General features: G+C 45.8%; 1 protein-coding gene across 7 annotated transcripts in view; it reads left to right on the forward strand.

Annotated features, from left to right (window-relative positions):
* ush2a (Usher syndrome 2A (autosomal recessive, mild)) overlaps positions 1 to 27,180 on the forward strand; it is a 1,396,947-nt gene that overhangs the window by 1,362,733 nt on the left and 7,034 nt on the right. For 3 of the 7 annotated variants that reach the window (XM_085981146.1, XM_085981145.1, XM_085981147.1), the window contains 3 exons: positions 1,452 to 1,628; positions 4,335 to 4,418; positions 4,898 to 5,397. In XM_085981146.1, the coding sequence (XP_085837272.1) occupies positions 1,452 to 1,628; positions 4,335 to 4,418; positions 4,898 to 5,049 (413 nt within the window). In that variant the 3' untranslated portion in view covers positions 5,050 to 5,397. Of the gene's footprint in view, positions 1 to 1,451; positions 1,629 to 4,334; positions 4,419 to 4,897; positions 5,400 to 5,456; positions 5,687 to 22,052; positions 22,158 to 26,677; positions 26,894 to 27,180 lie in introns of those variants that run through there. The other 4 variants (XM_085981154.1, XM_085981155.1, XM_085981156.1 and 1 more) reach the window with 3 other exon arrangements.

Consider the following 27,180-nt stretch of genomic DNA (forward strand, 5'->3'; position numbering starts at 1 on the left):
TGAACTAGGATGAGGATGAGTGAGATGGGGATGTGATAATATAGATAGAGAGGGATGAGTGGAGGTGCAAGGTAAGTTGGTGTGAGTAAGGATGTGCAGGAGTAGGGTAGGGAAGGCAGAGTGTTGGGAATGTGATGAGAGGCACAGCAGGATGAGTTTGAGTGTGGCTTTGTACTAACGTTTCGTAATCTACTGAGATCATTGAAACGTTTGCGGCACTGTACCCAGGCCCTCCTGACCACATCCCTGCTTGTGCCCTCTTCTGCAATGTGCAACCAGGCTGTGTTGATCTCCTGGGGAGGTCTCTTCCACCCATGGGAAGGGAAGAGGACCTCCCTGCGTGCTGTGACTCCCTCCATAAAACATATGGAGGGAGTCATGAGAGAGCCTGGGTGCAGCCCTGCACCTGTGCAGTGCTTGTCAGTGTTTGCAGCATCTCAATGCTGTAGAACGCTGACAGCACAAATGTCAAACTAAATTTGGACCTGGTCCCTTTAAGGAAACCGGCTGATGACGTCATCAGATGACGTCATCAAATGACGTCATCAAATGACGTCACCGGACCCGCTTCCTCTAATTGGCCAGGAAAAGTGCTGGGCAGGCTTAACGAGCCCAATCAAGGTAAATTCATTTCAGACAGTGGGATGGAGCCAACAGCGATGCCAAGACCCACCATCGACGTTGCCCGCCACGGACCCACCGAGGTTTGCAAAATCGCAGCCAATGGCTTCAGTCTTCCCAATATTTAGATGGAGGAAATTTCTGCTCATCCAGTACTGGATGTCGGACAAGCAGTCTGACAATTTAGAGATAGTGGAGGAGTTGAGAGCGGTGGTGGTGAGGTAGAGCTGGGAGTCGTCAGCGTACATGTGGTAACTTACGCTGTGTTTTCGGATGATGTCAACGAGGGGCAGCATGTAGATTAGAAATAGGAGGGGGCTAAGGATAGATCCTTGGGGAGGCACCAGAGGTAATGGTGCGGGAGTGGGAAGAGAAGCCATTGGCTACGACTGGATAGATAAAAATGGAACCAGGCAAGTGCAGCCCCACCCAGCTGGACGACGGTGGAGAGGCATTGGAGGAGGATGATGCAGTTAACCGTGTCAAAGATTACAGACAGTCCCAAGCCGACCTTCAAACCCTTCTATTAGCAATACTGCCTATTTCTACCTCTACAGCATTGGTATTCATATGCCTTGCATCTCAAATATCCTTGGTGGGTATTTCTTATATAGAAGGCATACCACTTTATTATATATATCTGGAGTAGCTTTAAAAGGACTGTGCTGCATTTTTGTCAACTTTTATATCCTTACAATACTTAAAATAAAAGGGGGAATTTAGAAAAACAATTGAGATTGTGTATTATGAACTTCTCAAGTTTAGCTAATCAAAGGGAATGAAAAGATCTATTTACTGCTTTCAGCAATGTAATGAATTTTGCTCCCCAGTGCCCCAGTACAGAGTACCATTCAGTGTAACCAGCAACTTGACAACAATTTATGTGGACTGGAGTCAAACATTCCAGCTGAATGGACAACTTAGAGAGTATGTGCTGACAGAGAACAATGTCCGGATCTACAGTGGCTTCGACAAAAGATTGCATATTCCAAGAACGTCTGAAAAAAGTTAGTTCAAAAAACTGTTCTGTTTTCCCTCTTCACAATTCAATCAGCTAATGCTACTTCATGGTTATCACTCAAGAAACACTCCCTGGTAACATACTGCTGTAAAACAACATTTAGCTTAATACCTATTAAACGCTTCCTGAGTTTATAGAGCAGCTCGCAAGTCACCGTGGGCCTAATTTGGCCTGGCAGCCTCTCCGGCAGTGACTTTAAAGTAGGTCATGAGGGGGTGAGGAAATAAAGAGGGTGGCTAGCACATGCTGGCAGCGGCCCTCAGGAGTGATGCAGAGACAGAAGGAGCATGAAGATAAAAAAAATTCTTCTTTCACTTCTCTGATTGCCCTCTTACTGTTATACTACTGAAAGATTTTTTTATTGTTATGTTTAACCACTGCTTCTATGCTTTTTTTCTCTTTTCCTCTCAATCACTCTTTTAACTTGTTTCTGCATTTTCTTATATTCATCCCCGGAAATTCTATTCCCTTTCTCTCTGCACTATATGTAAAGGCCACTTTTCCTCTTTATATCGCTTTTAATTTGTTAATCTATTTAAATCTAACATAGCGGTTTACTGCCCTATCATCATCCTCCCAATCATCAGTAAATTGATGGAAGGAAGGTAGTGGTAGGCCTCCTTCTTGAACCACTACAATCCTTGGTGATGGTGTCATCAACAGTGCCATTAAGCAAGACCTACTCACCCATAACCTAATGATCAGTTTGGGTTCCACCAGAATTATTCATCTCCAGACCGCATCACAGCCTTGATCCAGACATGGATACAAGAGCTGACTACCAGAAGCGAGGTTCCAAACATCTTCAGCTGCTTCATCAATTATCTTCCCTCTATTATAAGGTCAGAAGTGGGGCTGTTCGCTGATGATTCGACAGTGTTCAGCTCCATTCACAATTTATCTGATTAGAAAGCAGCCCTTGCCAACCTATAAGAGAACCTGAATAAATATCCAGGCTTTGGCTGATAAGTGGCAGGTAAGATTCATGCTACATAAGTGCAGGTAATGACCATCTCAAACAAGAGAAAGTCCAGGCATCTCCCCTTGACCTTCAATGGCACCACCATCATTGAGTACCCATAATCATTATATTGGGGGACATCATTGACCAGAAACTGAACTGGACCAGCCATAGCAATACTGCTGTTACAAGAGTAGGACAGAGGCTAGATACTCTGCAACAAGTGACTCACCTTTTGACCCCTCAAAGCCTCTCCACCATCAACAAGTCTTGTCAGAAGTGTGATGGAATACTCATCAGCCATCTGGATGAGTGCAGCTGGAACAACACTCAAGAAGCTCAATCCTATCCAGGTCAGAGCAGTTCACTTGATCGGTGTCCCTGCAACTGGACTCAAGAGCCAACCATTCAACCACCAGTGCACTTAGGATACCGTATGTATGATCTACAGGATACACTGCAGAAACTCTTTAGGGCTATTTCAGAATCACCTCTACACCAAGAAAGACAAGAGCAGCGACGTTGTGGGTGCACCATCCCAAGTTTCCATCCTAATCACACGCCATCCTGACTTGGACATTTATCACCATTCCTTCATCATTGCTGTGTCAATATCCTGGAATTCCCTACCTAACACCATTGTGAGGGCACCATCACCAAAGGACTACAGTGGTTGAAGAAGAAGGCCCACCACCACCTTTTCAGGGCAGCTAGGGATGACTAATAACTCCAGCCTTGCCAGCACCACACACATCCCAAGAATAAATCATTTAAAAAATAGGGTTATGTTTGAACCGATTAATTTTCAGTATGCTATTATCCTGCATGCTCAGCATTATACCTTTAAAGTTGTTTTACATATCATTTACTGAAGTGTTGTTAATCAACCTCTGCCAATCTATTTACATTGTACCCTTTCTAAAATTATATACCTAGCTCCTGATCTTAGGTATTTTTGACTGCCAGATAATGTTAAAGTTTATCATTCTATGGTCGCTGTTCCTCACTGGTGCTATGTTTTCTATTTCCTGTACATTATCTGTATCATTTACAAATACCAGGTCAAGAAGAGCACTGCCTCTTGTTGCTTCCTTGACACACTGGGGTAAAATTGACTTCAATGGAAAGGAAAATCAGGCAGGCTGCATACTGGGCAGCCAACCTGTTACAGCCTGTTTTGTGCCCCCCGCTGAGGTTGAATTTTACCCCCACTGTGTCATTAAACAGCACGCAAGCATCATTTCCCAGTGGAAGTACCGAAGCGTTAACTTGACCTTTATCTGCATTGTATGTTTATTCATAAACATTCTGGCTTGTTCTGCTACAACTATATCAAAATTTTGAAGTCTATTTAAAAATTCATTGGGGGAGAAATTCGGTATCGCCCATTTTGTGGCGCGAATATCGGCCGGGCGCAAAGTTTTAACATTTCTATAATTTGTAAGAAATGTGTGGAATTTGATATTTATGAACAAAAAATGTGTGTGTCTGTGTGTATCGCAGGGTATTTCTATTAACTATCCCAGTGAACACTTTGCTGTGCCTCAGGCAAAAATAAAATTTCAGTGTAACTTCCTCACTCCTGTGCACCCATACACCCATACCTTCCTATTTATTAATAGCAATTTTTGCAACAGCAAAAAGAGTGTATTTTTTTGCTGTCGGCGCAAACATATATGTAAAACTTTGAGCTCAAATGGAATTGTAATTATTTATTATCATTTGCTGTAGCTTTTCTATTCCAAGTTCTATGCAAGACGGATATGGGAAGTATCAGTACCCCCATCATCAAATATAACACAGCAACAGGTGTAGGTAAGTATGTCCACATTTGCTTTGTTTAAATCACTTGCATATAATTGCTTTTTTATGTTTTTATCAGTGGAGATATAAATTTTTAAAACTATCTGAACTCGTGTAGGTTAAACAAGGAAAACTAATAAACCCACATATGTAAACAATATACCAACTTCTGCCAATTATTACCATGATCTAATATGAATGAATCTAGTTGTACTTAGAATAATTCGCTGTAGTTTACCACAATTTTCAGTTTGGCTCCCAACCTGTTTAGAGTCAATACACACTACAGCAATGTAACATTTGGTGTATAAGTCACATTGTGTAGAAGTTGTCCTCCAATTTACAGTTTTCCTTTCAGCAAAAACCCTTTAAGTAGCAACCCCCATTTTAGAGCAACTTAAGCATGTATCAAGGTGTAATTTATACACCAGATTTTACATACATAGCATGACTAATCATTAAAAGTTTCATGTGTCTCTAATCTCACTCAGCCAGTCCATGTAGGAAAGGGGTGAGGGAGGACTCGGACCAACATTTCCTTAAAACGGAATGTTTGGATGGAAGAGGTAAGATTAAAAATATCCACTATGAGGTCCGTGACAGATGGATTATTGAAGTGCCTCTCAAAGTTACGAGTTGTTAATATTATGGAAATTGAACATTTAAAATCCCCTCTGTAGAAGGGCAAACATAGCGTGGGACAGTTCCATTACATCTGTATTAAAGTGCTCCATAATCATGGGCATCTGCAACATCTGCTATCATGTCACCTCATACAGTGGAGCCATATAGATGTGAAAGAAACTTTGCAAATAATTTTGAACCAAATAAGACAAATATTAACTATACACAAGTCACCATGTAGAGATTACCAGTTAATTCAATAAGAAGGCTCTGGTTTTCTTCCAACAGTTTTACAAAAAATAGAACTATATGGAAGAATCTCTAATACTGTACATGCATGCATTTTTTTAAGACTGAACCCAAAAAATTAACTGAGAATGTTTTTATGATTTGTAGGAAAGTTCATGTCTTCATGTTGTTTTAAAGGTCCTATACTGCCCACTGTTGATGAGAAGACAGGAGTACTACAATCAAATACTCCATTCTACAATGAATTGTGGTTCATTATACTAATGGCAATTCTTGGTTTGCTGTTTGTGGCTATATTCTTGGCCATCCTACTACAAAGGGCAGTAAATAAACAACCATACAAACGAGAGAGGCCTCCTTTAATTCCACTACAGAAGAGGACTAATCTGCCCAATGAATCCTTCATGGTAAGGTTTTTGGCAGTTTTCTGTTATTATCAGCTGTAAATTATGAAGACACACTGCAGTAGGCACAGCTAGAGCTTCAGATGTTTTTATGTTTGTTCGTAGAATCTAGGAAATGCTAGCAAGATCTTAGTAATTGCCCATTCCTAGTTACTTTGAGAAGGTGGTGGTGGGCCTTTCCTTGAATCACCTTGTGGGGATGGCAATCTTGCAATGATGTTAGGTAGGCAATTCAAGGATATTGACCCAATGATGATGAAGGAACAGCAATATATGTCCAAGTCAGGATGGTGTGTGACTTGGAGGGGAACTTGGAGGTGATGGTTTTCCCATAACATTGCTGCTTTTGTCCTTCTTGGTGGTAGAAGTTGCAGGGGAGGGGAGGTGCTGCCAAAGTAACCTTGGTCCATTGCTACTGTGTATCTAGTAGATCATACAGACTGCAGCCAAAGTGCACCAGTGATGGAGGGGGTGGATATGAAGGGGTATAAATTTGTATTAGATGATAACGCTAAATGGGCAACAGTGAATTGGCAGCCCATTTTGCATTCTGCCCAATTTTCATTTCATCTGACTTCACCCCACTAATAGCCTCACCCTAACTGCAAGAGACTCAAGAACATGCACAATATAGAAATTCAGTTGGCAGCTTATAAAGTTATCTCCCTGTGGAAGTATGGTTCAAAACATTAGGGCTTGCACATGACATGCTTCTTAGAATGATGTTTTTGGGCAGAGGAGTTGGGGACAGAATGAATGAGTGGTCAGTCAAGGATTGTTGGCTCCATGTAGACCAGCTTGATTTGCCGGAATGGGGTTAGGAGGGGTGCACAGGCATGATGGTAGGGGCAACAGACAAAGGTGACAGATAGGCAAATGTGGCAAACATAAAAAACATAGAAGATAGGAGCAGGAGTAGACCATTCGGCCCCTCGAGCCCGCTCCACCATTTAATGAGACCATGGCTGATCAGCCAAATTCAGTACCCTGTCCCTGCCTTCTCCCCATATCCCTTGATCCCTTTAGCCTCAAGAAATATATCCAACTCCTTCTTGAATATATTTAATTAATTGGCCTCAACTGCCCTCTGTGGTAGAGAATTCCACAGGTTCACCACTCTCTGGGTGAAGAAATTCCTCCTCATCTCAGTCTTAAATGGCTTTCCCCTTATCCTTAGACTGTGACCCCTGGTTCTGGATTCCCCGACCATCGGGAACATCCTTCCTGCTCTTGTCTGTCTAGTCCTGTTAGAATTTTATAACTTTCAATGAGATCCCCTCTCATTCTTCTAAACTCCAGCGAATATAAGCCTAATTGACCCAATCTCTCCTCAAACGTCATTCCTGCCATCCCAGGTATCAGTCTGGTGAATCTTCGCTGCACTCTCTCCATGGTAAGAACATCCTTCCTCAGATAAGGTGACCAAAACTGCACACAATACTCAAGGTGTGGTCCCACCAAGGCCCTGTACAACTGCAGCAAGACATCCTTGCTCCTGTCCTCGAATCCTCTCAGTATGAAGGCCAACATACCATTTGTCTTCTTAACCGTCTGCTGCACCTGCATGCTTACCTTCAGCAACTGGTGCACAAGGACAACCCAGGTCTCGTTGCACTTCCCCTTCTCCCAATCTATTGCCGCTCAGATGATAATCTGTTTTCCTGTTTTTGCCACAAAAGTGGATAACCTCGCACTTATCCACATTATACTGCATTTGCCATGCATCTGCCCAATCACCCAACCTGTCCAAATCATACTGGAGTTTCTCTGCATCCTCCTCATAGCACACACACACACCCAGCTTTGTGTCATTTGCAAACTTGGAGATATTACATCTAGTTCCCTTGTCTAGATCATTTATATATATTGTGAATAGCTGGGGTCCTAGCACCGATCCCTGCGGTACCCCAGTAGTCACTGCCTGCCACTCGGAAAAAGACCCGTTTATTCCAACTCTTTGCTTCCTGTCTGCCGACCAGTTCTCTATCCAAGACAGTACCTTACCCCCAATCCCATGTGCTTTAACTTTGCACCCTAATCTCTTATGCGGGACCTTATCGAAAGCCTTCTGAAAGTCCAAATACACCACATCCACTGGTTCTCCCTTATCTATTCTACCAGTTACATCCTCAAAAAATTTCAGTAGATTAGTCAAGCATGATTTACCTTTTGTAAATCCATGTTGACTTTTTTTTTAATCATTGATGGGATGTGGGCGTCGCTGGTTGGCTAGGCCTGCATTTAGTGCCCATCCCTAATTGCCCTTGAGAAGATGGTGGTGAGCCGCCTTCTTGAACCGCTGCAGTCCATATGGTGTAGGTACGCCCACAATACTGTTAGGAAGGGAGTTCCAGGATTTTGGCCCAGCGACAGTGAAGGAACAGCGATACAGGTCCAAGTCAGGATGGTGTGTGGCTTGGAGGGGAACTTGTAGGTGGTGATGTTCCCATGCGTCTGCTGCCCTTGTCCTTCTAAGTGGTAGAGGTCGCGGGTTTGGAAGGTGCTGTTGAAGGAGCTTTGGCGAGTTGCTGCAGTGCATCTTGTAGATGGTACACACTGCAACCACAGTGCGCCGGTGGTGGAGGGAGTGACTGTTGAAGGTGGTGGATGGAGTGCCAATCAAGCGGGCTGCTTTATCCTGAATGGTGTTGAGCTTCTTGAGTGTTGTTGGAGCTGCACTCATCCAGGCAAGCGGAGAGTATTCCACCACACTCCTGACTTGTGTCTTGTAGATGGTGGAAAGGCTTTGGGGAGTCAGGAGGTGAGACACTCGCCGCAGAATTCCCAGCCTCTGGCCTGCTCTTGTAGCCACAGTATTTATATGGCTGGTCCAGTTCAGTTTCTGATCAATGGTAACCCCCAGGATGTTGATAGTGGGGGATTCAGCGATGGTAATGCCATTGAATGTCAAGGGGAGATGGTTAGAGTCTCGCTTGTTGGAGATGGTCATTGCCTGGCACTTGTGTGGTGCGAATGTTACTTGCCACCCCAAGTCTGAATGTTGTCCAGGTCTTGCTGCATATGGACATGGACTGCGTCAGTATCTGACGAGTCTCGAATGGTGCTGAACAGTGTGCAATCATCAGCGAACATCCCCACTTCTGACCTTATGATGGAGGGAAGGTCATTGATGAAACAGCTGAAGATGGTTGGGCCTAGGACACTGCCCTGAGGAACTCCTGCAGTGATGTCATGTGATTGAGATGAATGACCTCCAACAACCACAGCCAACTTCCTTTGTGCTAGGTATGATTCCAACCAATGGAAAGTTTTCCCCTTGATTCCCATTGACTTCAGTTTTGCTAGGGCTCCTTGATGCCACACTCGATCAAATGCTGCCTTGATGTCAAGGGCAGCAGTCACTCTCACCTCACCTCTTGAGTTCAGCTCTTTTGTCCATGTTTGGACCAAGGCTGTAATGAGGTCAGGAGCTGAGTGGCCCTGGCGGAACCCAAACTGGGCGTCAGTTAGCAGGTTATTGCTGAGTAAGTGCTGCTTGATAGCACTGTCGACGACGCCTTCCATCACTTTGCTGATGATTGAGAGTAGACTGATGGGACGGTAATTGGCCGATCCTGTCACTGTTTTCCAAGTGCTCTGCTATTACATCTTTTATAATGGACTCTAGCATTTTCCCCACTACCGATGTCAGGCTTACCGGTCTATAATTCCCTGTTTTCTCTCTACCACCCTTTTTAAATAGTGGGGTTACATTAGCTATCCTCCAATCCATGGGAACTGTTCCAGAGTCTATAGAATTTTGGAAGATGACCAGCAATGCATCTACTATTTCTAGGGCCACTTCCTTAAGTACCATAGGATGTAGATTATCAGGCCCTGGGGATTTATCGGCCTTCAATCCCGTCAATTTCCCTAACACCATTTCCCTACAAATACTGATTTCATTCAATTCCTCCCTCTCATCAGACCCTATGTTCCCCGACATCTCTGGGAGGTTATTTGTGTCCTCTTTTGTGAAGACAGAACCAAAGTATGTATTTAATTGGTCCGCCATTTCTTTGTTCCCCATTATAAATTCCCCTGATTCTGACTGCAAGGGTCCTGTGCTTGACTTCACCAATCTTTTTCTCTTCACATATCTATAGAAGCTTTAACAGTCAGTTTTTATGTTCCCTGCAAGCTTACTCTCATACTCTATTTTCCCCCTCTTAATTAATCCCTTTGTCATCCTTTGTTGAATGCTAAACTGCTCCCAATCCTCAGGTTTGCTGCTTTCTCTGGCCAAATTATATGTCCTCTCCTTGCATCTTATGCTATCCCTAATTTCTCTTATTAGCCACGGTTGAGTCACCTTTTTTGTTTTATTTTTATGCCAAACAGGGATGAACAAATTCTGTAGTTCATCCATGCAATCTTTAAATGTTTGCCATTGCCTATCCACTGTCATCCCTTTAAGTAACGTTCCCCAATCCATCCTAGCCAACTCGTGCCTCATACCATCGTAGTTTCCTTTATTTAAATTCAGGACCCTAGTCTCTGAGTCAACTACTTCACTCTCCATTTTAATGAAGAATTCTATCATATGATCGCTCCTCCCCAAGGGGCCTCACACAACAAGATTGCTAATTAATCCTTTCTCATTACATAATACCCAGTCTAAGGTGGCCTGATCTCTAGTTGGTTCCTCGACATGTTGGTCCAGGGAACCATCCCGTATACACTCTAGGAATTCCCCCTCCACAGTATTGTTACTAATTTGGTTAGCCCAATCTATATGTAGATTAAAGTCACCCATGATAACTGCTGTGCCCTTATTGCACACGCCTCTAATTTCCCGTTTAATGCCATCCCCAACCTCAGCATTACTGTTTGGGGGTCTGTATACAACTACAACTCCCACTAACGTTTTCTGCCCCTTGCTATTTCTCAGCTCTGCCCATACAGATTCCACATCATCAGAGCTAATATCCTTCCTTACTATTGTGTTAATCTCCTCTTTAACCAGCAATGCTACCCCACCTCTTTTTCCTTTTTTCCTGTCCTTCCTGAATATTGAATACCCCTGGATGTTGAATTCCCAGTCTTGGTCACCCTGGAGCCATGTCTCCGTAATCCCAATTATATCATATCCGTTTACATCTATTTGTGCAGCTAATTCATCCACCTTATTACGAGTGCTCCTCGCATTAAGACACAAAGGCCTAGAAATTCAGTTGGTTGCGCCAGCCGTTAGCGCCTTAGGAGGAGTAGATGTCGGGCGCTAGGCGGGTAGCGCCCGGGCGCAGCGCAATCTGCGCCTCGCCCCAACTTCACTCAAGATTTAGCAGCGGCGCAAAGTCTTTGCGCGCGCTCAGCTGCGCGCGCAGATCATGACATCATTTCCTCGTGCAACGCCCTTTGTGCGCCCCCAACCAGAACTTCAGTGGCAATGCCCCATTGTGCGCCTGGCGCCCCTAGCGACTGTTAGAGTGGAACGGTGCTCAGCCGATGCGTGGCGCGGGGTGCGCAAATTAAAGGGCACTCCTCCTGCAATATAAAAGGCTGCCATTTCGCAGCACACCTTCATGCGAAACGGATCTTTGGAGAGAGACCAAGGTAGATAGCTTTCTGCTTTGGCCCAACACTCGGACAGGTACTTCTGGCTTCAGGCCACAGCTTTCCACTAGTCTTTGCCTTCATTGACATCTCATTGTTTGCCAGCATATTATGGGGGCTGCAATGGGTGTCAACGCTGGCTTTCTCAATTACATCCAAAGGGCTCACAGACGCCGTGAGAGAGTGGCAGCCCTGGCTAGATGGAGAGGGGGCAACAGGCGTCGGCAAAGGAGGCCTTACCCACCCAGGGTATACCGCCAGCAGTTCTCCTATCTCAACATGTCTGACGAGCAGTGTGTTCGGAGGCTGCGATTCAGAAGGGAGGTGGTCACAGAGATCTGCCAGCTGCTTGGCGGTGATATGCAGCCACAGCTGAGGAGCAGGACGTCTCTGTCGGTGGCAGTGAAGGTGACGGTGGCTCTCAACTTCTATGCCACCGGCTCCTTCCAATCCGCTACTGGGGACATTGCCAACATCTCCCAGTTCGCCGTGCATTGCTGCATCCGCCAGGTGACCAATGCCCTTTTCAAAAGGAGATGTCAGTTCATCTCCTTCTCCATGGCCCTTGCCAAGCAGCAACAGCGTGCAATGGGCTTTGCAGCATTCGCGGGCTTCCCCATGGTGCAGGGCGCCATTGACTGCACGCATGTGGCTTTGCGGGCACCTCTGGAGAATGCCGAGGATTACCGCAACCGGAAGGGCTACCATTCGCTGAACGTACAGCTGGTGTGTGACCACAGGCAGCTCATCCTAGCTGTCAATGCCCGCTTTCCAGGCAGCAGCCACGATGCCTTCATCCTGCGCCAGACTTCTGTGGCAGACATGTTCCAGGCACAGCCTCACCCACGAGGATGGCTTATCGGGGACAAAGGCTATCCTTTGTGTACCTGGCTGATGACCCCGCTCCGTGCGCCCAGCACCCCTGCTGAAGAGGGATACAACGAGAGCCATCAAGCGACCAGGAACATCATCGAACAAACAATCGGCGCCCTGAAGCAACGGTTCCGCTGTCTGGATCGTTCCGGTGGAGCCCTCCAGTATTCGCCGGAGCGAGTCTCCCATTTCGTGGTCGTTTGCTGCATGCTGCACAACCTGGCTATCCGCAGGACTCAGCCACTGCCACCACAGATTGGAGGACCACCTGAGGAGGAGGAGCAGGAGGAGGAGGAGGAGGACCAGCACAGGAGGGAGGCAGAAAGTGCAAGGGCCGCCCGTCGCCGGCTTATTGAACGTCGGTTCTAGGCCCCCTCTCAGGGACTGGCTTGTGCCAATGTCAGCAGATGAATGTAGCCGCTCCACAAGCCCTCAGCCGAGCAGGGCAACCAGGACTTAACCAAAAAACCATGCACACTGCAATTTAACAACAATAATTTATTGAAAACCTCTGCCCTTCCCACATTACATGCTCATGTGGAGAAGCCCCCTCCAAAAACACAAAACTACCAGTCTCGGCCTTACAAAAAGAAAGAAAGACACCAGTCTCGGCCTTACACAAAGAAAGAAAGACACCAGTCTCGGCCTTACACAAAAACAACTGCACCAGTGTCGGCCTTACAACAAGCACCAGGCATTTGTGCATACCTCTACTTTTTGCCCTGCGAGGGCGATGCCTTGCGCATCCTTGCCTGGCCCCTGCCCGCCCTGCTGCTCCTCCTCAATGGGAGCCCAGTGGCTGCAGCAAGGCTGGGGGAAGGCTGCTGAGGGGCAGATGGCGAGACGGCAGATGCCCTTGGGGGTCGGCCTGCACCAGCTCTGGCCTTGGAGTGTCCGGCTGCTGACTGCTCCAACTCTGGCTGGGCGGCAGCAGTCTGTCCAGCAGCTCGTGGCAGCTGCAATGGCGGAGTGGCAGTGTCGGCTGCAGGAATGGTGGCAACCTGGCAGATTGCAGGTGCTCGCTGGTTGCCTGAGACATTGGCACTCGCACGGGCCAGCACTGCAGCATGCGCAGCAAACAGCTGAAGAACAGACCGCTGGGCTGCTGCTGCGCGGCGAGTGCCCTGGCGATGCCTGGCTGATCCAGCGAGGGTGGCAGCAGTTAGTGCCCGTGTGGCCCTGGTCTGTGTCCGCATGACACCAGCCAGTGAATGGACGGCATGACTGAGCACTTGGCTAGAAGCCGACTGTGCTGCCGCGAAGTCCTGCAGACTCCTGGCCTGTGCTGCACTGAATAGTTCCAGACTCCTTGACAGACACTCTATGGAGTCAGGCATCCTTGCCACTGCAGCCATGAGCTCAGTTTGCCTGCACTCAGCCTGGACGGCCATTTCCTCTAGGAGGCGCACCTCCTCTGCGCTGACCGTCGCAGGACTGGAGGCCGCACTCACCCTCTGGGGAGAAGTCCGCCGAGCTTCCCCACCCCTCCCGCGTTGCTGCAGGCCGCTGGGCCCCGGAGCTTCACTCTCCTCCGACCCTTCCCCCCGGCTCCCCTCCAGGGAAGACGTGTCCCCTACATTGCCATGGGCTGGCGCGGCTGAGGGTGGCACTGATGGGCCGGCTTCCTCTTCCTCCTCCTCGTCTTCCGAAGGGCTGACAGTGGCAGCTTGAGGGCCCGCCTCCTCACCTAGCGATTCACCATCTGAAAGCAGGAAGGCACAAGAGTAGCTTTAGAGTGAGGACAGGGCGGCAGCGAGTGAGTCATGAGTGGTGCCATTCACCGCATTGGTCGGACAGTGGCAAAGGATGCTGATCTGATGCGCAAGTGGAACGAGAGAGGTCCAAAAGGTGATGCCCTTACCATTGGTGCCCAGAACAGGGTCGGCATCTCCACTGGCGACGGGGCCAATCAGCCGGCCTCCCATAATGCGCTCCACACGCTGGTCGAGGTCGGAGAGCTCTTTGAGGTCAGGACGGCCTCCGCCGGTCTCAGTTCGGTTGCGCCAGTTGTGCGCAACCTTGGCCTGCAAGAGAAAGGACGGCCTCTAAGTACAGTGTGCAGCCCTGATCTTGTCTGCACTGCCTCCCATGGTCGAATAGCTTGGACAGTGTGTAGCCCTGATCTTGTCTGCAATGCCTCCCATGGTCGAATAGCTTGGACAGTGTGTAGCCCTGATCTTGTCTGCAATGCCTCCCATGGTTGAATAGCTTGGACAGTGTGTAGCCCTGATCTTGTCTGCAATGCCTCCCATGGTCGAATAGCTTGTACAGTGTGTAAAGTGCTGAATGTGCAATTGATTTTCATGCCAGTCCCATAGCTGCTGGATGAGGGCTGGCCATTAGGGCTTTCAGGTCCCTTTGCCCATAATGTGAGGTGCACATGCAAGGGTGAGGAGGACACTGGAAAGGGTACCCACCCTGACAACCCGAGTGAGGTCGTTGAACTTCTGCCGGCATTGCACAGGAGTCCTGGCAACCACGCTGTTGGAAGACACCCTGTTGGAGACCTCCCTTCAGGCTTTCTGGTAGGCGCTGGGCAGCGGCCTCTTGCCACCTTCTGGGAACAAAACATGGCGCCTGCGCTCCACTCCGCCAACCAGCACCCTCAGGTCTCCGTCGCTGAAGCGCTGCGCTCTCTCCCTGGCCTTCTCCATAGTCCTGGGCGTTGTACAGGTGAAGCTGAAGTGGTCAGGCCTAGGTTGAGGGCTGCAGTGTGCAGGGCGTGGCAGGCAAACAAATCCACCCTCCCCCTTTAAGAGATGACCGGCGCCAGAGTGTCTACCGTCAATCAAGAACTCGCCGCACCTGCGCTGCGCCCGGCCTCGGGGGTATCGCTCAGCACCGCTGGCTTAGCGCCTAAAGATAGTCGTGCATCGCCTGTTTTAGCGCAGCAGCAACCTCTTGGGGCGATGCAACTGAATATCGGCGAAGGGGGCGCGACTTTGCGCCGGGCGCAAACTTTAGCGGCCGCCCGACTTTACCGTCCCAAAAGTGGCTATACTGAATTTCTAGGCCAAAGCCTTCAGGCTTGATTTTTTAACACTCTTAGTCCTTTTAGAATTATTATGTACTGTGGCCCTGTTTGATTTACAGCCTTGATTTCTCTGCCTTCCACTTTTGCCTTTCTCCTTCCTGTCTTTTGTTTCTATCCTTGCTTCCCTTTCCTCTGTCTCCCTGCACAGGTTACCATACCCCTGCCATTTTAGTTTAAACCCTCCTCAACAGCACTAGTAAACACTCCCCCTAGGACACCGGTTCCGGTCCCGCCCAGGTGCAAACCATCCAGTTTGTACTGCTGCAGCTACTGGCAGACCGCACTGCGGTGCTGGATTTGTGATTGGTTTCATACTGGACCATTCGCGAGGCTGAGGACATCGTGACTAGCACATTTAATCAGTTGGTCACACCGCAGGCAAAGGTTGGACAGGCAGAGAGGGAATGGGTGACCAACAGACAGAGTACTAGGCACAGGTAGGTAGTGCAGGGGTCCCCTGTGGACATCCCTCTCTCAAACAGATACACCACTTTGAGTACTGTTGGGGGGGATGGCTTATCAGAGGAAGGCAGCAGCAGCCAACTTCCTGGCACCAGGGGTGGCTCTGCTGCACAGGACAGGAGGAAAAAGAGTGGTAGAGCTATAGTAATAGGGGATTCTATTGTAAGGGGAATAGATAGGCATTTCTGCGGTCGCAAACGAGACTCCAGGATGGTGTGTTGCCTCCCTGGTGCAAGGGTCAAGGATATCTCAGAGCGGCTGCAGAACATCTTGGAAGGGGAGAGTGAACAGCCAGTTGTCGTGCTGCATATAGGTACCAACGATATAGGTAAAAAGTGGGATGAGGTCCTAAAAGTGGAATATAGGGAGTTAGGAGGTAAATTAAAAAACAGGATCTCAAAGGTAGTAATCTCAGGATTGCTACCAGTGCCACGTGCTAGCCAGAGTAGAAATAGAAGGATATTTCAGATGAATACGTGGCTAGAGGAATGGTGCGAGGGGGAGAGATTCAAATTCCTGGGACATTGGAACCGGTTCTGGGGGAGTTGGGACCAGTTCAAACCGGACGGTTTGCACCTGGGCAGGGCTGGGACCGATGTCCTAGGGGGAGTGTTTGCTAGTGCTCTGGGGAAGGGTTTAAACTAAAATGGCAGGGGGTTGGGAACCTGAGCAGGGGGACAGAGGAAAGGGAAACAAGGATAAAAGCAAAAGATAGGAAGGAGAAAAACAAAAGTGGCAGTCAGAGAAATCAACGGTTTTAATCAAACATGGCCACAGTAAATAATAATTCTAATAGGTCTAAGAGCGTTAAAAAAACAAGCCTGAAGGCTTTGTGTCTTAATGCGAGGAGCATTCATAATAAGGTGGATGAATTAGCTGTGCAAATAGAGGTAAACGAATATGATTTGATTGGGATTACGGAAACATGGCTCCAGGGTGGCCAAGGCTGGGAATTCAGCATCCAGGGGTATTCAATATTCAGGAAAGATAGGCAAAAAGGAAAGGGAGGTGGGGTAGCATTGCTGGTTAAAGAAGGGATTAACACAACTGTAAGGAAGGATATTAGCTCTGATGATGTGGAATCTGTATGGGTAGAACTGAGAAATACCATGGGGCAGAAAACGTTAGTGGGAGTGGTATATAGACCTCCAAACAGTAATGCGGAGGGTGGGGATGGCATTAAAAGGGAAATTAGAGAAGCGTGCAATAAGGGCACAGCAGTCATCATGGGTGATTTTAATCTACATATAGATTGGGCTAACCAAATTAGTAACAATACTGTGGAGGAGGAATTCCTGGAGTGTTTAAGGGATGGTTTCCTGGACCAATATGCCGAGGAACCAACCAGAGATCAGGCCATCTTAGACTGGGTATTATGTAACGAGAAAGGATTAATTAGCAATCTTGTTGTACGAGGCCCCTTGGGTCGGAGCGATCCTAATATGATCAAATTCTTCATTAAGATGGAGAATGAAGTAGTTGACTCAGAGACTAGGGACCTAAGTTTAAATAAAGGAAACTACGATGGTCTGAGGCGCGAGTTGGGTAGGATTGATTGGGGAAAGTCACTCAAAGGGTTGACGGCGGATAGGCAATGGCAAACATTCAAAGACCGCATGGATGAACTACAGAATTTGTTCATCCCAGTTTGGCATAAAAATAAAACAAAAAAGGTGACTGAACCGTGGCTAACAAGGGAAATTAGGGATAGCATAAGATCCAAGGAGAGGACATATAAATTGGCCAGAAAAATCAGTAAACCTGAGGATTGGGAGCAGTTTAGGATTCAACAAAGGAGGACAAAGGGATTAATTAAGAAAGGGAAAATAGAATATGAGAGTAAGCTTGCAGGGAACATAAAGACTGACTGTAAAAACTTTTATAGATATGTGAAGAGAAAAAGATTGGTGAGGTCAAGCGTAGGTCCCTTGCAGTCAGAATCAGGGGAATTTATAATGGGGAACAAAGAAATGGCAGACCAATTAAATACATATTTTGGTTCTGTCTTCACAAAGGATGACACAAATAACCTCCCTGAGATGTCGGGGAACATAGGGTCTGATGAAAGGGAGGAACTGAAAGAAATCAGTATTTGTAGGGAAATGGTGTTAGGGAAATTGATGGGATTGAAGGCCGATAAATCCCCAGGGCCTGATAATCTACATCCTAGGGTACTTAAGGAAGTGGCCCTAGAAATAGTTGATGCTTTGCTGATCATCTTCCAGCATTCGATGGAACCTGGAACATTACCCATGGATTGGAGGGTAGCTAATGTTACCCCACTATTCAAAAACGGTGGTAGAGAGAAAACAGGGAATTACAGACCGGTAAGCCTGACATCGGTAGTGGGGAAAATGCTGGAGTCCATTATAAATGATGTAATAGCAGAGCACTTGGAAAACAGTGACAGGATCAGACAAAGTCAACATGGATTTTCAAAAGGTAAATCGTGCTTGACTAATCTACTGGAATTTTTTGAGGATGTAACTGGTAAAATAGATAAGGGAGAACCAGTGGATGTGGTGTATTTGGACTTTCAGAAGGCTTTCGATAAGGTCCCGCATAAGAGATTAGCATGTAAAGTTAAGGCACATGGGATTGGGGGCAAGTTATTGACTTGGATAGAGAACTGGTTGGCAGACAGAAAGCAAAGAGTTGGAATAAACGGGTCTTTTTCCGAGTGGCAGGCAGTGACTAGTGGGGTACTGCAGGGATCGGTCCTTGGACCCCAGCTATTCACAATATATATTAATGATCTAGACAAGGGAACTAGATGTAATATCTCCAAATTTGCAGACGACACAAAGCTAGGTGGGCGTGTGTGCTGTGAGGAGGATGCCGAGAAACTCCAGGATGATTTGGACAGGTTGGGTGATTGGGCAAAAGCATGGCAGATGCAATATAATGTGGATAAATATGAGGTTATCCACTTTTGTGGCAAAAACAGGAAGGCAGATTATTATCTAATGGCAATAGATTGGGAGAAGGGGAAGTGCAACGAGACCTGGGTGTCCTTGTGCACCAGTCGCTGAAGGTAAGCATGCAGGTGCAGCAGGCAGTTAAGAAGGCAAATGGCATGTTGGCCTTCGTAGCGAGAGGGTTTGAGTACAGGAACAAGGATGTCTTGCTGCAGTTATACAGGGCCTTGGTGAGACCACATCTGCAGTATTGGTCACCTTATCTGAGGAAGGATGTTCTTGCCATGGAAGGAGTTCAGCGAAGATTCACCAGGCTGATACCTGGGATGGCAGGAATGACGTATGAGGAGAGATTGGGTCAATTGGGCTTCTACTCGCTGGAGTTTAGAAGAATGAGAGGGGATCTCATTGAAACTTATAAATTTCTGACAGGACTGGACAGACTAGATGCAGGAAGGATGTTCCCGATGGCCGGGGATTCCAGAACCAGGGGTCACAGTCTAAGGATAAGGGGTAGGCCATTTAGGACAGAAATGAGGAGGAATTTCTTCACCCAGAGAGTGGTGAACCTGTGGAATTCTCTACCACAGAAGGCAGTAGAGGCCAATACATTAAATATATTCAAGAAGGATTTGGATATATTTCTTAAGGCTTAAGGGATCAAGGGGTATGGGGAGAAAGCAGGGACCGGGTACTGAATTTGGATGACCAGCCATGATCGCATTGAATGGCGGAGCAGGCTCGAGGGGCCGAATGGCCTACTCCTGCTCCTATCTTCTATGTTTCTATGGTCCCACCTCCCCCAGAACTGGTTTCAATGTCCCAGGAATTTGAATCCCTCCCCCTTGCACCATTCCTCTAGCCACGTATTCATCTGAAATATCCTTCTGTTTCTACTCTGACTAGCACGTGGCACTGGTAGCAATCCTGAGATTACTACCTTTGAGGTCCTATTTTTTAATTCACCTCCTAACTCCCTGTATTCAGCTTTTAGGACCTCATCCCATTTTTTACCTATATTGTTGGTACCTATATGCACCACGACAACTGGCTGTTCACCCTCCCCCTCCAGAATGCCCTGCAGCCGCCCCGAGACATCCTTGACCCTTGCACCAGGGAGGCAACATACCATCCTGGTGTCTCGTTTGCAGCCGCAGAAACGCCTATCTATTCCCCTTACAATAGAATCCCCTATCACTATAGCTCTCCTGCTCTTTTTCCTCCCATCCTGTGCAGCAGGACCACCCATGGTGCCAGGAAGTTGGCTGCTGCTGCCTTCTCCCGATGACCCATCTCCCTCAACAATATCCAAAGTGGTATATCTGTTTGAAGGGGGGATGGCCACAGGGGACCCCTGCACTACCTGCCTGCGCCTACTACTCTGCCTGGTGGTCACCCATTCCCTTCCTGCCTGTGCAGCTTTTGCCTGTGGTGTGACCAACTCCCTAAACATGCTATCCACGATGTCCTCAGCATCGCGAATGCTCCAGTATGTACCCATTCGCAGCTCCAGCGCCGCAATGCGGTCTGTCAGTAGCTGCAGCTGGATACACTTCCCGCACACATGGTCGTCAGGGATACAAGAAGTGTCCCTGATTTCCCACATAGTGCAGGAGGAGCATGCCATGTGTCCATGCTGTGCTGCCATGACCTACCCTTTAATTAATTCAAATTAAATTAAATCAAATTAATACCACTAATTACACTACAATTAAATGATATACTCAAGGGCCCTTGTTTACTACCACTCCCCGCTACACAACTGAGACCCTAGAAACTATAAACTACAAAAATTAAGTAAGGAGAAATGCTCACCAACCAATCACTTACCTGCTTTCTGGTGACGTCACACTTCGATTACTTTTTACTTCTCACTGCTGCCGCCGGTGAGTCTGGGCTGCTCTCTCTCCCCGCTCTTTAACTCCTCGGTCTCTGCGCTCAGTCTCCACCCAGGGCCGCTTTCGCTGCTGCCGCCAGTGAGTCTGGGCTGCTCTCGCTCTCCTCGCTCTTTAACTCCTTGGTCTCCACGCTCAGTCTCTGCCCAGGGCCGCTCTCGCCACTGCCGCCGGTGTGTCTGGGCTGCTCTCGCTCCCCGCTCTTGAACTCCTCGGTCTCCGCGCTCAGTCTCCACCCAGGGCCGCTCTCGCTGCTGCCGCCGGTGTGCATCAAAGGTGGTGGGGACCACCAGGTATAGGATTTTACAAGCTCTTTAATTGGGGCTTTCCCTTCAGTGCTTGTTCCAAAGAGTGCTATGTACTTGAAGCGCTGCTCGGACACTCTAAAGTCCTATTATGGATAGACACCCCCCCCCGCAAAAAAAATAAAAAAATTTCAGGGCCTTACTGAGCTTTATGTGCAGTTTATATACAAGCTCCCAGTGCCCTTTGTGCTGGCTGGTTGTATTGGGGCACACTAAGCACCTCAGGAACATTGCAGGCCCCAGGCCTCCAAGTCTGATAATACAAGAAGACATCTAATCTGCTTCAGCACATTGAGTGCCCACCATCAGATTCATGTCCCTAAGTCATCACTTCAACGTATTCATTGTTATGTATATGGCACTAAACAAAGAACAGTTGGAATGTACTTTTGCTATTTTTTCTTCAATTTTCCCCTTCTCTTGATGTTGCTGACTTTTGCTGGAGTACAGTTCCATAGGCTGCTTGTCCAAGTGGCTATTCTTTGACTTGAACTTTGACAGGAGGTGTTAGCAGGCTATCCCATCATGGAGGGCATCAAATTAAAGCTCTGTATCCTGTATTCATCCAATGTCTACACATGTACACTTTCCAGCATAGGTCACTGGATAGCAATCAAGAACAGGAACACTGGCTGACTTTTTCTCTTAATACCCCTGGGCCAGTTACACCAATTGCAGCACCCTACTGCTACCTCCGCTGAGATCAGGTAACTCAGCATAGCTTTGGACTCAAACGTAGGAGCCTGTGCTGTTATGTTTAGCACCAGACTAGACAATGCTTTTACCCACTCGGCCATCGGGGAGTGTTAGCTTTGCAATTTCAGATTTGGTAACATTCAGCGAAAATGTAACGGAAACCCCATTTACGCGAGTAAACAAGGTTTCTGCCGCACTTCCGCCAAAGTTTCGACAGCAGGCTGGGAGAAACTCTGAGGAAATTCACCCCATTACATTGCTTTTTTCTATCAGAATCAAAAACATTTACCTTGAGTTTGTCTGTAATCCATGTTTTGCCTCCTTCGCCATTCTCTTTAACAGTGCAGACTTCTGACAGCTCACTTAAGATCAACACAGATAAGATCCAACTTTTGTTAAGGATAACATTTAAAATATCCCAATCTACTGTTTTATTGCATTTCCTTCCTTGACAATATCATAATTTTCCTTGACAAATTTTATCAGGATCCCATTGCACACTAGAACTATGAATATTTTCAAACATTCTGTCTATTTTGAATTTTTACCTAAACTCTGTTTATACTTTAATTTCAACTGAATTTTCTTTTCTTTTTTCCTCAATTTATTCTGTGATGTTTTCTGGTCAAGAAAAACTCTAATGCTGATAATGCCAGTAACCAGTATTCTAATGTAGCAACATTGCACGTTCCTATTGTATCTACCCCACAAGTGGAGCAAGCACCCACAGAGAGGGTAAGTCTCTCAGTTTTTTTTTGAGAAACCAGTGCAGGAGGTGAGTGCGGCCTGTTTGAAAAGTAAAGATGCATTTCCAACGCTTGCAGTTTTGTTAACAATGTATTGATTTTGCACTGTGCAATTTACAAGGACAGAAGGGAGAAAGAAAAATGATTTATTTCTCTTTTTTCCTTCTACCCCAATGAATCAAGTGCATTGAAACAATATGTAAAACTAACAAAATAACAAGTGTTGCCAACATTGCTAGAGTCAGATTGGGTTGAGGCTGATAATTCCGTTAGAGAGGTAGATGCAGAAATATTTATCATCCCATCCCTTCAAAGGGGAGAGCCTTCTTCAACCATGCTTGCCTTTTAACATATGGGTGTTAATTTTCCAAGCATGCACTGGCAGTGGGGAAGGCCCCTATTGCCACTGACTTTCTCATATGCACTGCTGGAGGGGTGAGGTTCCCTGCATACATTAAGAATTCAAGGTTTTCTATCTATGGAAAGATCATATTGCCAAGATTCACATTTACTAACTGCACCATCTTGTGTTACGTGAACGCAATGTAGCTGTTAAACTCTTCTTCTCTTCTCAGTTTGATGCTATTGCAGCACCCTCTGATGCTTCAAGTTCTGTCACACTTAAAAGTTATACAATGTGTTTTGAGGTATGCCTGAGAGTGTGTGGTCTTATATACTGCAGTGTGACAATGCAATGGAGCCTGACTTGGAGCCTGATTAGCTGAACTAATTGCATGATTTTGTCTTGAATGCGTGCATGCAGAGTTTACAGCCTCATCAGTATTATTAAAGACTGTCATCGTGGAAAAGTGTTTGCCAAACTTTTTTTTAAAACTTGTTTACAAATGCAAGATGCCATGATAAATGTCATCAAAATACATTCCCCACTCTCTTATGCATAGATCATCTATCCGTTCTTCCTCCACAAGCAAAAAATAGGTTTGATAAACAGTTATTAATGAAGACAGTGCTCTTTTAAATCACCCTGATACAATAATTATGGAATTGTGATGATACATGGCACTCATGTATTGGATCAAGAGTATAATTTGAAGTCAATGATACCTTTTGTTTATAATATAGTAATGCAATAACAGCATAATGTTACTCAGCCCTACATTAATATCTAGGTTGCAGTCTTGGCTTAGTGGTAACAGTCTTACCTGATTCAAAAGGTCATGGGTTGAATTCTCACTCCAGACAGTGGAGCATATAATCTAAGCTGACACTTCAAAGTAGTAGCAAGAGAGTGCTGCACTGTCAGAGGGTGCCGTCTTTCGGATGATGTATTAAACCGAAACCTTGTTCGCCCTCTCAAGTAGATGAAAAAATTTCAGTGCTACTGTTTAAAGAAATGCATGTCCTAAGATTGTGAAAAGTGTTACATACGTACAAGTTCTTTCTTTTAAATACTATCAGTGGTAAGGACATAAGAACATTAGGAACAGGATTAGGCCATTCAGCCCTTCGGGCTTGCTCCACCATTGAATTAGATCATGGCGGATCTGCACCTCAACTCCATTTTCCTGCCTTTACTCCATAGTGCTTGATCCCCTTACCTAACCAAAATATGACTCTCTCAGTATTGAAAGCTCCAATTGTCCGATCATGCACAACATGTTGGGGAGAGAGTTCCAAATTTCTACCGTTTGTGTGAAAAAGTGCTTCCTGATTTTGCTCCTGAATGGCCTAGCTCTCATTTTATGATTATCTCACCTTGTTCTTGATACCCCACCAGAGGAAATAGTTTCTCTGTATATACCCTATCAAATCCTTTTAACATTTTAAACACCTCGATCAGATCACCTCTCCTATACTCAAAGAAATACTAGCCAAGTTTATGCAACCTGTCCTCATAACCTATCCCTCTAAGCCCAGGTATCACTCTGGTGAATCTGCGCTGCACCCCCTCCAAGGTCAATACATCCTTCCTGAGGTGTGGTGCCCAAAATTGAACACAGTACCCCAGATGGAGGTCTGACCAACGCTTTATACAACTGATGCATAACTTCATTCCCTTTGTATTCCAGCCCTATAAAAGGTCAACATTCCATTAGCCTTTCTGATTGGTTTTTGTACCTGTCTACTGTTTTTTAATGATTTGTGTACTTGGACTCATTTAGAAAATACTCTGATTTATCTTTCTTGGGTCCCAAGTGGATGACCTCACATCTGTCCACATTGAACTCCATTTGCCATAGTTATGCCACTCACTTAATCTGTCTATGTCCTTTTGTAACTTCCTGCTCCCATCTGCACTACTTAGTGTCCTTCCTAATTTAGTGAAAGATGGCATCTCTGACAGTGCAGCACTATCTCAGTATCGGCCTGGATTTTGTGCTCAAGTCACTGGAGTGGGACTTGAACCCACAACCTTCTGACTCAGAGACATGAGTACTACCCACTGAGCCAAGGCTGACACCTAGTAAAGTCAGGTCAAGATTAAACCTGCTACCGTAATGACAGTAAACGGCTTTGGGCAGATGAGCATCTGGAGGTGGTTAGTGGGACCCATGATTGAGCAAAGATCATCAAAAGGCAGATAAGCTAATCTTTGAATTAGCCAAGAGTGTCCACAACCTGTGAACAGCTGCACTACATAGCAAACGCTCTGGCAATAGTCGACCGATGATGATGATTAGCAGTAAATTAAAATGCATAAGCTAATATCAGGGTGTCCTAATTGGAAAGTAAGAGGGGTGGAAGCCCTGATTTATTTCCACAGCTTCTAAGATCTTATGCCCAACCACCTGAAAATTCTCCCATTATTGTTTTTTAATTTGAGTTAGAAATGTTTAGCTTCTAAGACATGGCATTTGCCATTCTGTACATCACACTGGCGCCTGCCTCCAGACTAATAAGGTTTTCAAAACCTAATCAACATTGGGTAGATTTTCTAATTGGTTACACCTATAAATAGGTGTGAATTGGTTGTAAGTATGAACAGAGACTGTTACACCAGATCTCTGCCCATTTAATGGCCCACTTAATTTTCCTGTCAGGTTTTCATGTGGCATCAGAAGTGCCCACTAAATTATCAATTGCAATATTTAAATGAGGATCCAATTATGTAATTAAATGTCTACACAATTTCCGAGAGTTTTCTCCATAATAATAGTCATAAACTTGCCCATATAAAATGGGTACTCATGGTTGCTAGGGCCTGTGTTGTATTATGAAGTGCAATGAAAAAGATGTGCAAGAAGTTTTTTTGCTGTGTTTTGAGACTGTTGATTTTTAATCCTTTTTCCATGTCAGCACTTAATTGCTCAGGAAGCCTTGTGCCAAGTATCACCAGTATTTTTGAAATGTTCATTATATTGGGACAATGGGTTACCCAAGTGGAATTGTCCTTGACTAAATGTTTCATGGAAGAAGAAAATGAGGAGCAACACAGAGATACCAGGCTGGTTAGGCTGCACCACAGCCAGACTGCATCCACCCAACGGTGCACTCATACCTGTATTTACAGGCAAAGGCACCAGGGAGGCAGTAACAGAGTTGTGCCATCTGCTGCAAGGACACTTGCAGCCAATATGTGCCACAGATATGTTAACAGTCACCTGTACCCTCAAGTTCCCTGTCTCCACCTCTTTCAGACATGCTGTATTGCAGTTCTGTCGGTAGAGTGGCCTGGGGTGACAAACAAGGCCACTTCCTCTCTGACACTTCATGCAGCACCATCTCTATTTGCCAACCATCAAACAATGGTTTGAATGTTGTGCTGCTCCATCCCTTAGCCAAAGACAAAGTTTTGCACCTCTACTGGGCACCAGCCACTGGATGTTGCCAGGCATTTTTACCTAAAAAATCTTTGCAAAGGCTGAAAACACATAAATATTATAAGCCTTTAGAAAGGCTACCAACAATTTTTATCCCCTTCGTCAGTCAGTAAACTTTAAGTGGTCACATTTAATTTTATTTATCGCTCTTTGTAGGCAACTCTTATAATTTCCCAGCCTTTTTGCCTCAAATTTATGGACAAACAACAGGGAAATTAATGTTTGATAAATGGGTTCTGACAAACTCTAGTCCCGCCCTACTACACCTGATCTAATTGCTTGATACTGATAAGAGTATATATAGAAACAGAAGGTGGTCATTTTCAACTTCAGTACCTGGGTGGTAACCTGGGGAAGCAGATCACCCGCCCTATGTAGAACCCGCCTGATTTTTGTTCCATAGAAATAATACTTTAAAGATCTAATTAATGGCTTGGTCTCCAATAGTTATTAATGTTTATCAATAATTAATAGACAATAAAGATGCATAAGAATACACTGATCTGGTATGCACTTCATTTTTTACCTAAAGAATTTTTGCAAAGGCTGAAAATACTTTCATTAAGTAATACTGAGGTTGTGCTGTAAATCTGGTAAAGAGTTTGTTGTAGTGGAATTGAATCTGTATTCATACAGATGCATACAGTTCCTGATCCGGTACCATTACATTACTAATTCCTAATGCCAATTACTAATAGTAGTTATTAATAATTGTTTTGACTCATAGGGACTAACAGATACAAAAATCGCAGGACCTAGATCTCACATCAGTAATTGCAGCATGTCAGTGCTACGTGTGCCAAGCCAGAGTGAGCTGAGTCACGCCTGTTCTCAGACTTCCCTGCACCGCAGTGTCAGTCAGCTGATCGATACCCATGACAAAAGATCCCTGATTGAAGACTCGGCTTGGGACTCCCTTGTACAGGGTCGTGACAGTGGAATGGTAATTAAATCCTAAATATGTACAGCAGTTAAATATTTCCAAACACTTAGGGGGTGAAATTGGTCAAAATGAACTGATAGCGAATCAGCAGCCCATTTTATACCGAGCCCAATTTTCTTTTCCATCAAAATCAATAGAAAAGAAAATTGGGCATGGTATAAAAGGGGCTGATGATTTGCTATTAGCCCATTTTGCGTTATTGTCATTAACAAATTTCATCCCTTTATTTTCTTATATAAGTGTGATGAAGAAAGGAGTTACTTTGAAATCATTGGCTTAATCCCATT

Source organism: Somniosus microcephalus, chromosome 3, assembly GCF_052327205.1.
Source record: "Somniosus microcephalus isolate GS21.2 chromosome 3, FLI_Smic_1.0, whole genome shotgun sequence".
NCBI classification, from domain to species: domain Eukaryota; kingdom Metazoa; phylum Chordata; class Chondrichthyes; order Squaliformes; family Somniosidae; genus Somniosus; species Somniosus microcephalus.